General features: G+C 48.5%; 1 protein-coding gene across 4 annotated transcripts in view; it reads left to right on the top strand.

Annotated features, from left to right (window-relative positions):
- Positions 1-14,376, top strand: part of FBXO16 (F-box protein 16) — a 34,102-nt gene that overhangs the window by 15,737 nt on the left and 3,989 nt on the right. For 3 of the 4 annotated variants that reach the window (XM_048296246.1, XM_048296247.1, XM_048296245.1), the window contains exons 4-8: positions 2,243-2,449; positions 3,342-3,506; positions 3,903-4,108; positions 10,156-10,261; positions 13,752-13,971. In XM_048296246.1, coding sequence (XP_048152203.1) covers positions 2,243-2,449; positions 3,342-3,506; positions 3,903-4,108; positions 10,156-10,261; positions 13,752-13,971 — 904 coding nt within the window. The remainder of the gene's footprint in view (positions 1-2,242; positions 2,450-3,341; positions 3,507-3,902; positions 4,109-10,155; positions 10,262-13,751; positions 13,972-14,376) is intronic. The other variant, XM_048296248.1, reaches the window with a different exon arrangement.

Raw genomic sequence — 14,376 nt, 5'->3', positions numbered from 1 at the left:
TGGCTTTTCGTCTCTCCAGGATCTCAGGAATGCCAATTCCACACTTTCTTCATTCCAACCTTCTTGAAGGTCTTGCAGAGGTGTGTGTGAGGAGAAGAGCCATTTTCTTCCTGGAGTTTATTCTCCAGCACTGGAATTCATCCAAGGGAAAATAAATCAATAAGGAAAGAGCTCTTCAAAATGATCAGGAGAGAAAATGCTTCTCAATTCCCTTCAATTGCACAGTGAATTTTGAACTATTATTCTGCCAATCCTCCATTTGGGCATGGACGTGGGGTGGGGAGGAAAGACAAGGAAAAAAAATCCTGAATTTTTAGTCTGAAAGGGAAAAGAAAAGACACTGGGCATTAAACTATTTATTTAATAGTTAACCCATGATAATAAAAACATCACTGGAGGAACATTTTTTTTTCTTACTATTTTTATAGTAAATATTTATATTTATATTTATATTTTGGTTTTGTTTTTAATTTTGTTTTTGTTTTTATTTTTTATTTTTATTTTTATTTTTATATTTTAATTTTAATTTTAATTTTAATTTTAATTTATTTTTATTTTTATTTTTATTTTTATTTTTATTTTATTTTTATTTTTTATTTTTTATTTATATTTTTATATTTTTATTTTTATTTTATTTTTATTTTTATTTTTTATTTTTTATTTATATTTATATTTTTATATTTTTATTTTTATTTTATTTTAATATTTTTATTCAATTTTTGGAGGTCACGTTTAACGAAGGACTTAGATGTCCCTGAGGTTAAATGCAGACAACAATGTGCACAGATCTGACGTGCAGAGAGCGAGCTGGGAGCTGTGGAAAGGTGGCTCCAGGCAACAGTGTGAGCAAACAGAGCGCGTGGTTGGGGATGGCCAGCCCTGAGAAGGAAACAAACTGGGAAAAGCAGCATTCCCCAAGGAGGGGAATTCCCCAAAGCGCTCAGTTTTCCCTTTGAAAAGAAGGTGAGTTTGGGTCAAGGTTGCTCTTGCTGTGCTGAGGAGGAGTTTCATGGAATTCCAGAGGTTGGGTTGGAAGGGATCTTAAGTCTCATCCCGTTCCACCCCCTGCCATGGGTAGGGACACCTTCCACCATCCCAGGCTGCTCCAAGTCCCGTCCAACCTGGCCTGGGACATTCCAGGGATCCAGGGGCAGCCACAGCTTCTCTGGGAATTCTACTCCAGGGCCTCCCCACCCTCACAGGGAAGGATTTCTCCCCAATATCCCACCTAAATCTTTCCTCTTTCAGTTTAAAACCCTTCCCCTTGTCCTGTCACTGCAAACTCTTGTACGGGATGAAGCAAAACCCATCATCCCCCTCAGGAAATCCCTCTCCAACCATCCCACCCTGCTGCCTGCCATTCCCACTGGCAATTCCTGCTGCTCCTGCCTGCAGCCACCGCGATCCCGGGGCTTTTCCCTCGCTCCTGGCAGCTGGGCTGCAGGTTTGGAGCCAGCGGGCAGCGACTGTGGGATGAGGCCGTTCTCCTGGCAGGAGATGGCTGCTGACAGGGCCCTTGCCATCGCCGCTGTCCCCACGAGTGAAAGCCCAGCCAGCGCCACCGTCACTCCCACCCTGTTGACTCAGCTCTGCGCCGACGCCGCGGTGGCAAAGCCATCCCCGGTTACCTGAGCGCTTGGTTCCTCCCACACGGATTCAATCCTCCTCTCTAGGTTACCTGCCAGAAGCATGGAAAAGCTGTGGAAAACCTTTGTGACTCTGCTGCTGCCGCCACCGCCGCAGATTTTTCCCCTCACGAGCTCGTTTGGTTTCCCTCTGCTCCGCTGCTCAAAGCGGGGATTTCTCCCCTGTGCAGTGGGATTGTGAGGAAAAATACTTTACAACTTGTGCGGCACGCCGAGGTCGCGGTGGCGGGGGAAAGTGTCAGGGGGGAGAAGGAAGCAGCAGTGAGCTCCTCTTTGGGGCCTGCTCCTGTAACCACGCAGCTGAGCCTCCTCCTTTCCGTGAGGGAAGCCACCTCTCGGAGCTGGTCCCAGCAGCAAAGAGCATGAGTGAGTCCTGGCCTAGGCCATCCTGGATGCTTTGAGGATCAGGAATCCTTACGTGGCTCCAGAGTTTCTTTTCACGTAGCCTCTCCATTTGTTCCCGGCGCTCTGCTCCCTCCGAATGAGTCACCAGAAGCTGCTGCTTATGCACTTTCCCTCGCCTCATTTTATTTTAAGAAGCTGAATCTCCGGTTTTTCTGCACCTGAAACTCCTTTTTTTTTTTTTTTTCCCCCAGTTTGACAAGTGGACAGATGGCCAGAGGAGGAGGATCCTGGTGGACCTGCTGGAACGCTGCTCCCTGTCCCAGCAGAAATTCTGTGCCAAGCAGCTCCAGGCCCGAGTCCCCACCGAGGCTGTCGATTTTACCACGAGGCTCCCTCGAGTCCTGTCCTTGTACATCTTTTCCTTCCTGGATCCACGGAGCCTCTGTCGATGTGCACAGGTGAAAAAGCCAACACCTGCCCGGGGTTCAGAAAACCAGGTTAAAGTCCTTTAAAAAAAAACAAAAAGGGAAAACATTGATTTTTGGTGAAGACAAAAGATCTTCTGTGCCAAAGGCTCGCTCCTCAGATCCTAAATTAAGCCAGATTGGCCAAGATTCACTGAAGTGAAGAGTAATTTTAGATGCTCCGTTCTAAAGCGTTTTAAATGTGGCATTTTCAAGAGTGATTATTCCAGAAAGGAAGCCTGGTACTTCCTGGAAATCACATTCCTCTAAAACACCTTGCACCGTGACCAGAGCCCTTAATTCTTTGAGAAATTCTGGCTTGTGCTTTTGCGAAGAACAACACTTGATCCTTCAAGGAAAACAGATCCTTTAAAATGCCTGAAGATCAAGTATTGGATGTGGAGAAGCAGAAAATTACAGATGTGCTTTGGAGCACAGTGGTTAAGACTCCAAAAATCTGTTTGCATGCCATAAAATGCTGTGAGATGCTGCCCGCAGCAGTTTTAAATTAATAAGTTCAGCTATCAGTGACATTATTGCTGCACTAACGTAATACTCCATGTAATTTAAGAATATATCATAATCTCGGCTTGGCTAAGCCTTGCTTTAGTAACTTTCTCCAGCATTTCATGAGGATGCGACTCAAACTATCCATGCTCGAGCAGGGAGAAAAGAGGTTAGAAAATTACTTAGAATCACAGAAGGGCCCCACACCAGGAAGGCCTTGAAAGGTTTAAATGGTTTGATCAAAGGTTCAAGAGGAGCATTAACAGTGCAGAAGAATTGTTTACGCACATGTGGGAATTACCTCCCCAGCCCAGAAATCCGTAGCCGAAATCTTGGATGCTTTAAACCCCAAGGTTTCCAACTGGCTGGGAATTCACAGGTGAGCTGGCACTGGAAGTACCTGTCGGAGCTGGATCAGCTGTGGATGCTGAAGTGCCTGCGTTTCGGGTGGTTCATCAACTTCTGCCCGACCCCCTTCGAGCAGGGCGTCTGGAAAAAGCACTACATCGAGATGGTGAGGGAGCTGCGCGTCACCAGGCCCAAGGTACGGATCCACCGCCTCCACGGGCATCTGTGCCCAGGGGCAAATCTGGGGTTGGGTCTGGCTCTCAGCCCCCCCTGCCTCTTTATCTTTTTGGGATCCTCCTGCCCTGAATTCAAAGCTCAGCCCTTTAATTTAAAGCGAAGTCCCCCACAGACTCTCTGTAGCTGACAGAGAGAAGCTGATCCATCTCAACAGCAGCTCGGCTCACTTGAATATGGATTGTAGGACCTGGGTGATGAAAAGCACCGCCAAGGTGCCTCTTTCTGTCCGCTCACCATAATGGAGCCTGCAGAGACCAATTTCGAGTTAATTCCCAATTATTTTAACCCTAAATTTAGGATAACCTAATTTTCATCATAGGCTCAAACTTGTTTCCTTGCTCTAATCTCTTATCAGACTCCTTCCAAGGACGAGTTCATAGTTATCGATGTGCAACCAGTAAAAAGCAACGTCCCAGAGAGGAAACTTTCTGTGGCAGGACGGGGGACAACCAGGGGGAAAAAGGAGCTCCCTCCTTGGCGTTCATCCGACAGGAATCCCACGGACACCATCCGGTACAACTACCTGGACAACTACGACCCCATCGAGCAGGCCAGGCAGGCGTAAGAGCTTCACCTCTTTTCCTTTCCCTGTGGCACAAGGTTTTCCATGTCCCCCTCAGGCTCGCTCTGCCCATCCAGCTGCCTGGTTGCAAAGCCAGTTTCCCGCTCTTTTGGCCTTTTTTGGATTGGTTTTGGTCCAGTTGTAGCTGCAGCTGGCGCTGCTTTGTGTCCTTTCAGCGCCACTTGTCAGGCCGGAACTCCTGGGGGATGTTAGAGAGCTGGAATGGGAGGAATTAGGACAAGGGGTTGTTGGAGAGTTTTTAAATAAAGCTGCCAGGCTGGGAGGAATGTGTGGGTTTTGCACAGCAGAGGAAGAATGAATTAATTGTGATGGAATATAATTCTATCAGTGGGAGGATCTCCTGGCTGAGAGGAGGCCGGGATGATCGAATTGCAGGGCAGGTGTACGAGGATGTCGGAGCATGGAAGTGATGAATGGTATTTGTGTCTGCACTGCCTGGATCCGTCACTTCCTGGGCTCCCAGGATTATCCACTGGCTAAAGAAAGGCATTTCCCTCCCAAAGCAGAGTTTTGCACATGGATCTGTGTTAGAACTGCCCCATGTTTTCTTTCATCACCTCTGGCACTGGAGATTTTCCCAATCTTAGATCCAAGGTGAATTTTCTGTGCATTGACAAGCTCAGGAAGGGTGTGGGAGTGACCTGTGGGAAGAGTTCCCCCTTTTCTTGTGTGAATCCCTGGAAATGCCACCTCTGACACTTCCCAGGGGTCACCTCAGCCCAGCTGATGTGGAAAGGGTGACGCTGTCATTAATCCAAGCCTGGCAAACAGGTCATGGATCCTCTTGACCATTCCCTGGTCCCTGTGGGAATCCACGGACTCACCACTCCGAACGTGCCGGGAGCAGAAGATTCCTCTCCACCGTGCCAACAAAAATCCTCGGGAACCAACAGAGCCACAACGAAAGCACCTGGGCTGTGTTTAAGTCAATATCCAGCAGAGCCAAGCTTATCCCTGTGCCCGGGAACAATCAGCTCAGGAATTACCCCAGCCAGGGATTGTTTGGCCAAGCGCTCTCGGAGCTCTTTCCCAACGTGAGTAACCCTGCCGGACCCAGCGCTCCTCCGGGCTGTTCCCCAGAGCTCCCAAGCGCCTGAGCAAAAAGCCTTTTATGAATCACGTTTTAATCCGCGTCCCCTGGTCCTTGGATGTTGCACTACATCAAAGAGCTTCCCAGTTTCCACCTCACCCTCTTTCTGTGGGATGTTTTTCCTAACTCTAACACCACTTTTGGGTTGAGTTCTTGGAGGCTTTTCGCTGAATATTTTCACCGAATGCCTCCTCGTTGCAAATGAACGTCCTGATGTTATTTTCCAGCCGCGCTCAATGGTTTTGTACGGCAGCTCTTGAAGGTTTCTGTGAGGTTTAGGATTCTCTTGTGCCGTTTCTGTGAGGTTTAGGATTCTCCTGTGCCATGAAAAAGTGGGACAAGCCTCGGCTGAAAGGTTTAGAAGTCGCCTGTCCCAGCGCTGAGCTGTGGATGCAGCTGAGAACCAGGTGGAAACAATTCCCCTGAAATAAGGAAACAGTAAATAATAAATACCCTCCCCGTTTGCCTCTCCTGAGTAAGATCCCTGCCTCTCTCTATTTGTGGAGAACGTTTTAATGCCAAGTGTTCCTGCAAATCTGCCACTTATCCGCAATTACAGAGGATTATTGCGAGGAGGGAGAGGAATTCTGTGAGATTTGCTTGTTTATCGAGGATCTGCCTTTAATATCACTTAAGCTGGAGGTAATTGCTGGTGCTCAGGCACATCTGTGGTGATTATTCAGCAGCGCAGGTGCCACGTTTCAGGTGCTGATCCAGCCTCCCCCTCCCACAATGATGTTCTGGTGCTTCTTTTCCAAGGACACTTTGCTGTCCCTTCCCAAAAATCCTCCCACTGAGGCTCTGTGTTGTGCTCTCCACCCTTTACTTCCAGGCAGCTGCCAAGGGATGGGGAATTCAGCTCTTCAGTTGGATCCTGGAGCAGGGAGACACCACCTCGAGCGTCCGTCAGGCTTTGGTGGGGGTGGCAGGAAAACATTACCATGGTCCCGGTGTCCCTCTGGGACACCAAGCCATGGTTTGGAGACTCCCAGGAATGCTGTGCAGGATCCACCTCCACGCAGGCAGACCCTGCCTGACCAGGGCTCAGCTTGGAAGGCAGAACAGAATCCCAAGATAAAAATCTCCGACCCCGCCGGCGCTGTCAGGTGCAGTTCTCCTTCGGATGAGCCGCATTCCTGGAGCTCAAGGGCAAAACAACCGCCCCTCATGTAAAATGGATGTCAGGAGGAGTGAAATCGGTGTAAAACGAGATCCTGGAACAATAGAAGCGATTTCCCAGGGTTTGCCAAAGGGAATCTGGGAGACGAAATGGGTTTTGCTGCAGCCGGAGTGCACGTGGGAAGGAACGGCGATGAGGGTTTCCTCCAGGACGTGAACGTGTGGGAGAGGACGTGGCAGAACTCGCAGAAACTCAAAGGGGTGGTGGAGAGAAAAGGACTGGGGAGAGATTCTTCAAGCCCAGCACCTCGACTGGAAATCCCTGACCCCACAAACCATTTTTTCCCATTTGAGTGCTGAGGAAAACCGGAGCTGGGGAGAATTCCTCGTGAATAAACAGGATCACATCAAAGGAATACCTGACGCCACCATCAAAGCAACGCGTGAGACGAGTCGCTGGCTGCGACCTTGAATCCAAATCGATCTGCCTAATCCCAGGTTGAATTTTGCGGCATTTAAGAGGTAATCCACAAAAAACAAGTTTTTCGTAACTCCTGGGCAGGTTAAAATCTCCTCGGAGCTTGACCTTGCTCTGCAGTCGTTTTCTGATCCAAAGGGAGAGGAGGACTTTGCTGCTCATCGTATCAGGGTGAAATTTTGACATTTAAACGGCAGAGTTCATGGAATTCCAGAGCCGTCTGGGTGGAGAGAGACATTAAAGATCATCCAGTTTCAACCCTGACACCTTCCACTATCCCAGGCTACTCCAAGCTCCATCCAACCTAACCTTGGACATTTCCAGGGATCCAGGGGCAGCCACAAATTCTCTGGCCAACCTGTGCCAGGGCCTCCCCACCCTCACAGAAAATAATTTCTTCCTAATCTTCTTCTAAGTCTCTCCTCTTTTAGTTCAACACTGCTCACTGTGTAAAAAGTCGCTTCCTGTCATCTGCGATGACGAAGAGTTTTCATCTGTTCCTTTGTTGGGCTTTTGAGTCATCAGCTGCCTTCTCCCTTCCACAGCAGCACCGAAACAACACTGCTGGGAATTCCTAGCAGAGAACTCATCCTTGTTTAGCCAAAAAAAAAAAAGGGGAAACATGGCAAGCAGAAGGAGCTGCAGTCAATTCTCAATTACGCAGTGCAGTGGAGACAAAGGGAGTCCTGTAAGTGGAAACACAAAATATATTCTGCAGGCTGTGAGGCCAAAATTGGCTCTTTAGCTTTGAAAAACAGATCAATACATTTCCAGACAGCAGCTGGGCGAGGGTTTGGCCTGGCCAGGGCTCACTGAGGAGAACAATAACACTTGGCCACAGCTGAGGAGTGCCCCAAAAATGGGGTTCATTTGCAGTCTGGATGATAATTGAAACCTGTTTTTCGCTTCTGCTGGATTTCTTTGCCGTTTGCTCAGAAAGGCAGGAGCTTGTACCCCAAATCTGTGCCCAGGAGCTCAGTGAAAACCCCCCTGTAGCATGAGGGAGGTGGGACAGAGATCCCCCAGTAAGTTCACTGGGAGGTTTTGGGTTTAGCTGGGACAGTGTGGGAAAAGCTCAGCAGTCTCTGAGCAGTGAAATTAAGAACAGCAATGAGCAGATGTGCAGCCAAGGGAGTGGTGAGGTGATAGAGAAGAGATACAGACAGGGTTGAATTACAAATTGCCTGGAAGGGGTTATCAAAATCCCTCAATAGAATTCTAGCTGTGACTATCGGCGTTGTAATTTATCACGGCGATGATTTCTGGTAGGTCTGGTTTGTTTTCTGCCTGAATTGTCCAAGCAGCTTTTTGTTACAGACAAAAAAAACCCCAAAACATTCCCAGAGATCAGCAAGGAGGGATTTGCCTCCCTGGGCACAAAGAAATATTGCAAAGGGGAAGTGCAAGATTTTTATCTAAAGCGTGGAGTCGAGTTAGGAAATTTTCCTGTGGGGCTCTGATCTGCCTACAAAGGCCCAGGAGGGCGTTTCTGTCAGGCCCTGCATGCACGGCTCTGCTGGAAGGCATCTGCTGTTTGTGCAGCTCGTTGCCAATAAATCAAAAGATTTGCCTCCCACTTGATCATGAATAATGAATTCCGATTCTATCCGAGCGCTGGAGCCCCGCCAAGACCGCGGCCTTGTGCCTCAAGACAGGGCCCTGCTACTTCTCACGACAACAGCTCGGCCAAAATGCAAGTTCTGTCCCCCCTCCCCAGCCTTGGGTAATTTATGGCCACAGGCTGGCTCTAAAAAACAGTTGCATATTGTCCTGGAGTGTTTACCCAATGAGAAAATAATTACTTGCAGTAATTGTTCTGTCAGCGGCCCCCGCTCCTGACAAAGAGGGGCTCGCTCGCGTGAGAAGGACTCGGAGCGTCCCCGTCCTCCCGGATCCCGACGCTCGTCTCCCCCTTTTCGTGCTCCTGAATAGCCAGCCCAGCACTCCGTGCCTGGTGGGTGTGTGGGAATTAAAAAAAAATTCCTTAAGGGAGGAAAACGGGGCGAGAAACACCGAGTTCAGCACTGGGAGCGAGAGACCTGCTGTCCTCATCCTGGCTCTGACGCCTTTTTCCTCATCCTCACTCCTTCCATTTTCCTGACCCGGAGCTGGGGTTCTGGGGGTGAGCTGACACCACGATTCAGACACCAGAACACGGCAGCAGATACCTCAATTTATAATAATATCTTTATTTACAGCCACCAGGCCAGGGCTGCCCTCTACCCAAAGGTCACAGCGTCATTCAGGATGGAAAACACCTTTAAGATGGCTGAGTCCAACCATAACCTGGACACTGCCAGGTCCACCAAAATGACCAATTCCTTCCCAGCTGGAATATTTTGGGTCGGATTTTCTCCCTTGACTGTTTGATTTTATAAAGAGGTGGCAGTTTTCCTCAATTTCCCACTTGAAATAATGCTGGATTTGACTTCATGCTCCTGGACTGGGATGAGGGAATACCGGCCACGTGCTGGTGTTGTGTGTGTGTTACGCGGTGTGATCCTGGCTTTTCACAGGATAAAAGTTGCTTTTAGAGTCTATTTCCACCCTTTATACCCATGATTTTTGTATTCCAACTGTCCCTTTTTTAGCATGGAGCCCAGAGACACCGGGAGAACCACTCAGAGCTGCTGCTTTCACTTCCCAGATTCCGTATCACGGAATTTGAATGTGGAATGAACACCTCCGGATCGTGAACCTGCCTGAGTGCTTAAAAAGCACTGCCTCAGAGTCTGGATTTTACTGCTGATATCGGAAAAAACGTGGCAGCCGGCCATATTCCAGTGCAGTTCACTTCATTTTCACACTCTGGAATATTCCTGTTCTGCCAGTTAATTGTGTTGAATTTAAGAACAGCTGAATATAATACCAAAAATCACGCATTTTTATACTCATACATATAGAAATAGATACATAGAATTATTTGGCTATAAAAACATTGAATAAACACCTTGTTGGAGGCAGCCCCCAGCCTTTTTTGCACTTCAGGTAACACAGACTTCACCGAAACCTCTCAAATTGATTTAGCTCAGCTTCTTTTCTGTGAATTTCCCGAAGGTGCTGTAACATCTTAGGTGCACTTAGCTTAAATCACTGAGTCCTGAGCTTGTGTTTGAGTGCCAGAATTTGTCATAACTTAAAAAAATACCGAGTTCCCACTTTCCCCTGAGCGCTGGTAGCTGATTGTGCTCTTTGGGGCTGCCCCAGGTGCGAGATGAAAATGTGTTCTCTCAACCCACGTCTTTTTGGGTGCCAATATCCCAAAGGATTTGGGTTTTATCAACCCCAGGGAAGGAACTGCACAGCATTTATTGATATTTTTGTGTTCTGCTCTGCAGGAGGAGGAAGGGAGGAGGGCGCACCCCAGACCTGAGCAGGCAGGAGGCTGAGAGGAAGAGGAGAGGGGCTCGTGGATCCAATCAGCTCCGGAAGGTGAAATCCCTGGCAAGTGTCAGCAGTTTGTGATCCCATCACCTGGGGCGGTGTCAGGCACCCCCAGGAATGTTGGAGCTCGGAGTTTTTCCCTCAGGAAAGAGCTGCTGAGAGGACACCTGGGCAGGAGGAGGACACAAAGCCTCCCCCACGGCTGGCTGCTCTGAGGGAATCTCGCCGCATCCCAGACGCCGCTGGCGGTGGGAAAGGGGCAGCAGTGTCTGTGCAGAGACAGTGCCCCTGTTATCCGCTCCTCCCTCTCCTGACTATCCCAAAAATCCCTTTCCATGCTTTTTACAAAGCGCTGGCACAGTTCCCTCACAACACAAAGTTTCACGACTCCGGATCGCTGCAGTTTGACGTTCGTTCATCCTCCGTGCCCTGAGCCCGAGCAAAGCAGCCCCAAATCTCAACACTGAGGGCTCATTGTGCCCGGGGCTGCTGCAATAGGGCATCCTCCCACGCGAGGAGCTCAGGGAAGTCATTCCAGAGAGCTCCACGGGTTCTGTGGAGATGGCAACAAACAACTGCCAGGAGAAGGCCGTGCTCACGAGCGTGTCGGGGGTTCTGGGAGCAGACCTGGTGTTCCCGGAGCCCTGGAAGCCAGGGAATGCCTGGGAGTGGAGCTAAAGGAGGGTTACATGAAAGAGAGGCATTGTCTCCCAGATGGGGAGGCATCCTCCTGACCCAAATACAGCCTGTGGGCAAGGAAATTGATTCTGGCACTGCTGAAGAACAGAAAATATCATTATTCAGCCTCTGCCTCACAGTTGGCGCTCTGGAGGTCGGAGCGTCCTCACACGGGTTCATCCCACCACAACTTCCCCTTCCCAACTCCAAGCTGTTTTATTGCCAGGCCAGAAGTGAAAGAATCTCAGTAAAAATAGGTGAATTTGATTTTCTCTCCCCGGATTTTAGGAAACTTACGTGTTCTTCAAAGTTAATTGACCTGCAACCCCAATCAGGAAGCATTTGACTGATATAAAATGGGAGAATCATGGAATTGCTGAGGTTGGAAAAGATCCTTAAGATCATCGAGTCCAACCATCCCCCAGCACCGCCAAGGCCAGCACTGAGCTGTGTCCCCAGGTGCCACTTCCATAGGGATTTTCAATCCCTCCAGGGATGGGGACTCCATCCCTGCCCTGGGCAGCTGTGCCAGGGCTGGACAGCCCTTTCCAGGCAGGAATTGTTCCCAATATCCAACCTGAACCTCCCCTGGCATAATTTAAGGCTGTTCCCTCTCACCCTGTCCCTTGTTCCCTGGGAGAAATCCTGATCCCACCTGGCTGCCTCCTCCTGTCTGGGAATTCCAGAGAGGAAAATTCCCTCTGGAGCCTCCTTTTCTCCAGGCTGAGCCCCTTTCCCAGCTCCCTCAGCCACTCCTGGTGCTGCAAACCCTTCCCCAGCTCTGTTCCCTTCCCTGGACACGCTCCAGCCCCTCAGGGTCTTCCCTAAACCTTTTATGTTGGAAAAAGTCCTGGATCCCTCCCGATTTTGGAGTTGTCCCCGTGTCAGTAGAAGAGCTGAGTTTTTTATCCTCTTGTACAAACCTGTTGCTGCTCCAGCCACAAATGAGCGCAGCACTAAAGACAATAAAGCTGAGCTTAAACCAGGCTGATGCATAGGGAAATAAGTAAGTAAAAAAGTAAATAAATGGAATTCTCTAGGAATAACCCAGAATTATTTTCCATTTATTAAAGGCAGCATTGGGAAACCTGGCTGAAATGAAGACCTTTAGAAAGGCTCCTATTTAATCAAGCCTAAATAAAGAGGCTTAATGTGCAAATCTTTCAGCAAATCCTCAGAAGAAGAATAGCCCAGGATGAAAGAATAAACACCCAAGGCGAGCAAACACCGGGTCAGATTAAAATGAAACCCTGAAATAGATCAATGATCCCAGTGCAGACCGTAGGTGAGAATAAAGAATATTCCAGCCAACAGCTGGAATATAAAATATAAATAAAATAATAAATAAAATAAAATAATACATAAAAATATAAAAGGGGTTTTTACATGGAGCTCCCAGCTCAGGAGGCTCAACCAGAGCGCACCAAAATGAGCATAAACACCTAATTAAGGGGACATCCACTGGCTCCACGTTTGCATGGGGTGAATGAGTTCTCCCCGAGTAAAGCTGGGAGGGTTTGGAGTTTATTACTAATCACAGAAAGCAGAAAATGTGACCAGGCTCGCTCTTCATTTGGAAGAAATGAAAGTCAATTGGCCCAATTACACGAAAGAGTAAATTACAGTGAATTAAGTTAATGAGGTCTCTGAATGAAGGGCCACACTCTGCACACCCCCAGGTCCGTGCAGGCGGGAGGCAATTCCTGCCCTCTCTTTATCCAGGGAAATGCTCTAAGGATACTCCAAGGATGCCACTCCAGCTGAGAGCCGTGATTTCGGAGCCCAAGGTGTCACTGCTCCCACACCAGTGCCCTCCCCACGAGTCCTTCCCAGCAAATTCCCAGATATTTTATGGGGAAGGCGAAACTGGATTGGTCAACGTCAGCAGTGAGGGGCTGGGTCTGCCTTTGTCTGCTCCAGACACTGCCCCACCCTCACAGCTGCTCCCAAATTAGTTTTAGTCCTCACTAAATAACATCTTTTTGACAGGATCAGTCATTCCTGCCTCCCTGGCTGTGTCCCAGGGTAATGAGATTGAAGGATCTGAAGGCAGGAATGCATTTTTTCCATGACATATTGAGAGGGAATTGATGTTCTGAGTAAAAAAATCCCATTTCCAGGAGGTGGGAATAGCCTACAGGGAAATCCAGGATTCCCAGCACCTGGTCCTGGGCAATGTGTGTTTATATTCTGTAAAGCTTATTTGGAATTCTCTCGAGTTGACATAATAACGTTTGTTCTCTATTCTTACCAAATAATTTGGGTCAGTCCAAAAAAAACTCGGAACTGTTCTTTTTCCAGGACCTGGGGGTTTTTTGAATTTTTTGGGATCTTTCTCAAGGAATAAAGTGGGTTGTTGAGAGATATTTTTTTTTTTTTTTTTTTTTTTTTTTTTTTTTTTTTTTTGCTTTATTTTTATCCTGGTTATGTTGAAATAAACTTCATCCTTTACACTTTTGAGTCTTCAAGCACTGAGCGAGACTGGGATCAGTCCCAGCCGCGTGCACAGGGGAGAATTCGGGCATTAACATATTAATTAATGTGGAGAATTAATTAATGCGGGTTTAGCTTCGCTGGCATCAATTTCTAATTGGGTCCTTCTGTCCTTCAGGTAAATTTAGACCACAGCACAGCTCAGAAAAAGTAGATTATGGTTGTGGTTTTTAGGACTATCATTTGGGGATAAAATTCATAGAATGTATAGAATTTCTCAGTGGATTCCAATGTTTTCAGTCCCTCTGAAGCTGTTGGGATGATGATTTCTCCTCTTCTCTTCTCTTCTCTTCTCTTCTCTTCTCTTCTCTTCTCTTCTCTTCTCTTCTCTTCTCTTCTCTTCTCTTCTCTTCTCTTCTCTTCTCTTCTCTCTTCCCAGTTGTCACTTTGTGCCGATCTCGAGTCTCTCCCAAAGCCACCAGTTCGTCCCAGCTGGGCCACACCTCAGCAAACTGGGAACTTGCCCTCCAAGGCAGCAGCCAAGGCCCTGGTCCAGAGCTCCCGCTGGAACGCCGGGATCCGGCCGGGACCCGTCCGAGCTCCAAAACCACGGGAGAGAGGAACTGGAGATGGCACCAGGATGGGCACCAGGTCCCCATGTGAGTGTGAGGTCCTGTCCCTGGGGAGGCTGTTCTGGAGACAACATCCAAATCATAGAATCATAAAATCTTGGAATGGTTTGGCTGGGAAGGGACTTTAAAAATCATCTCATTTCACCGCCTGCCATGGCCAGGGACACCTCCCACTATCCCAGGTTGCTCCAAGCCCTGTCCAGCCTTTCCTTGGACACTGTCAGGGATCCACGGGCAGCCACAGCTCCTCTGGGAATTCCAGCCAAGTCCCTCCCCTCCCAGCCAAGAATTCCTTCCCAAAATCCCACCCCAAGCTCCCCTTTCCCAGTGGGAAGCCATTCCCTGTGTCCAGTCCCTCCATCCTTTATCCCAAGTCCCTCTCCAGCTCTCCTGGAGCCCCTCTCAGGGGGTGGAGGGCAGGGCTATGGGTAT

This window comes from Corvus hawaiiensis, chromosome 3, assembly GCF_020740725.1.
Source record: "Corvus hawaiiensis isolate bCorHaw1 chromosome 3, bCorHaw1.pri.cur, whole genome shotgun sequence".
Classification (NCBI taxonomy): Eukaryota; Metazoa; Chordata; class Aves; order Passeriformes; family Corvidae; genus Corvus; species Corvus hawaiiensis.
The sequence above is the reverse complement of the archived record's forward strand: the minus strand, read 5'-3'. Positions and strand labels throughout refer to the sequence as shown.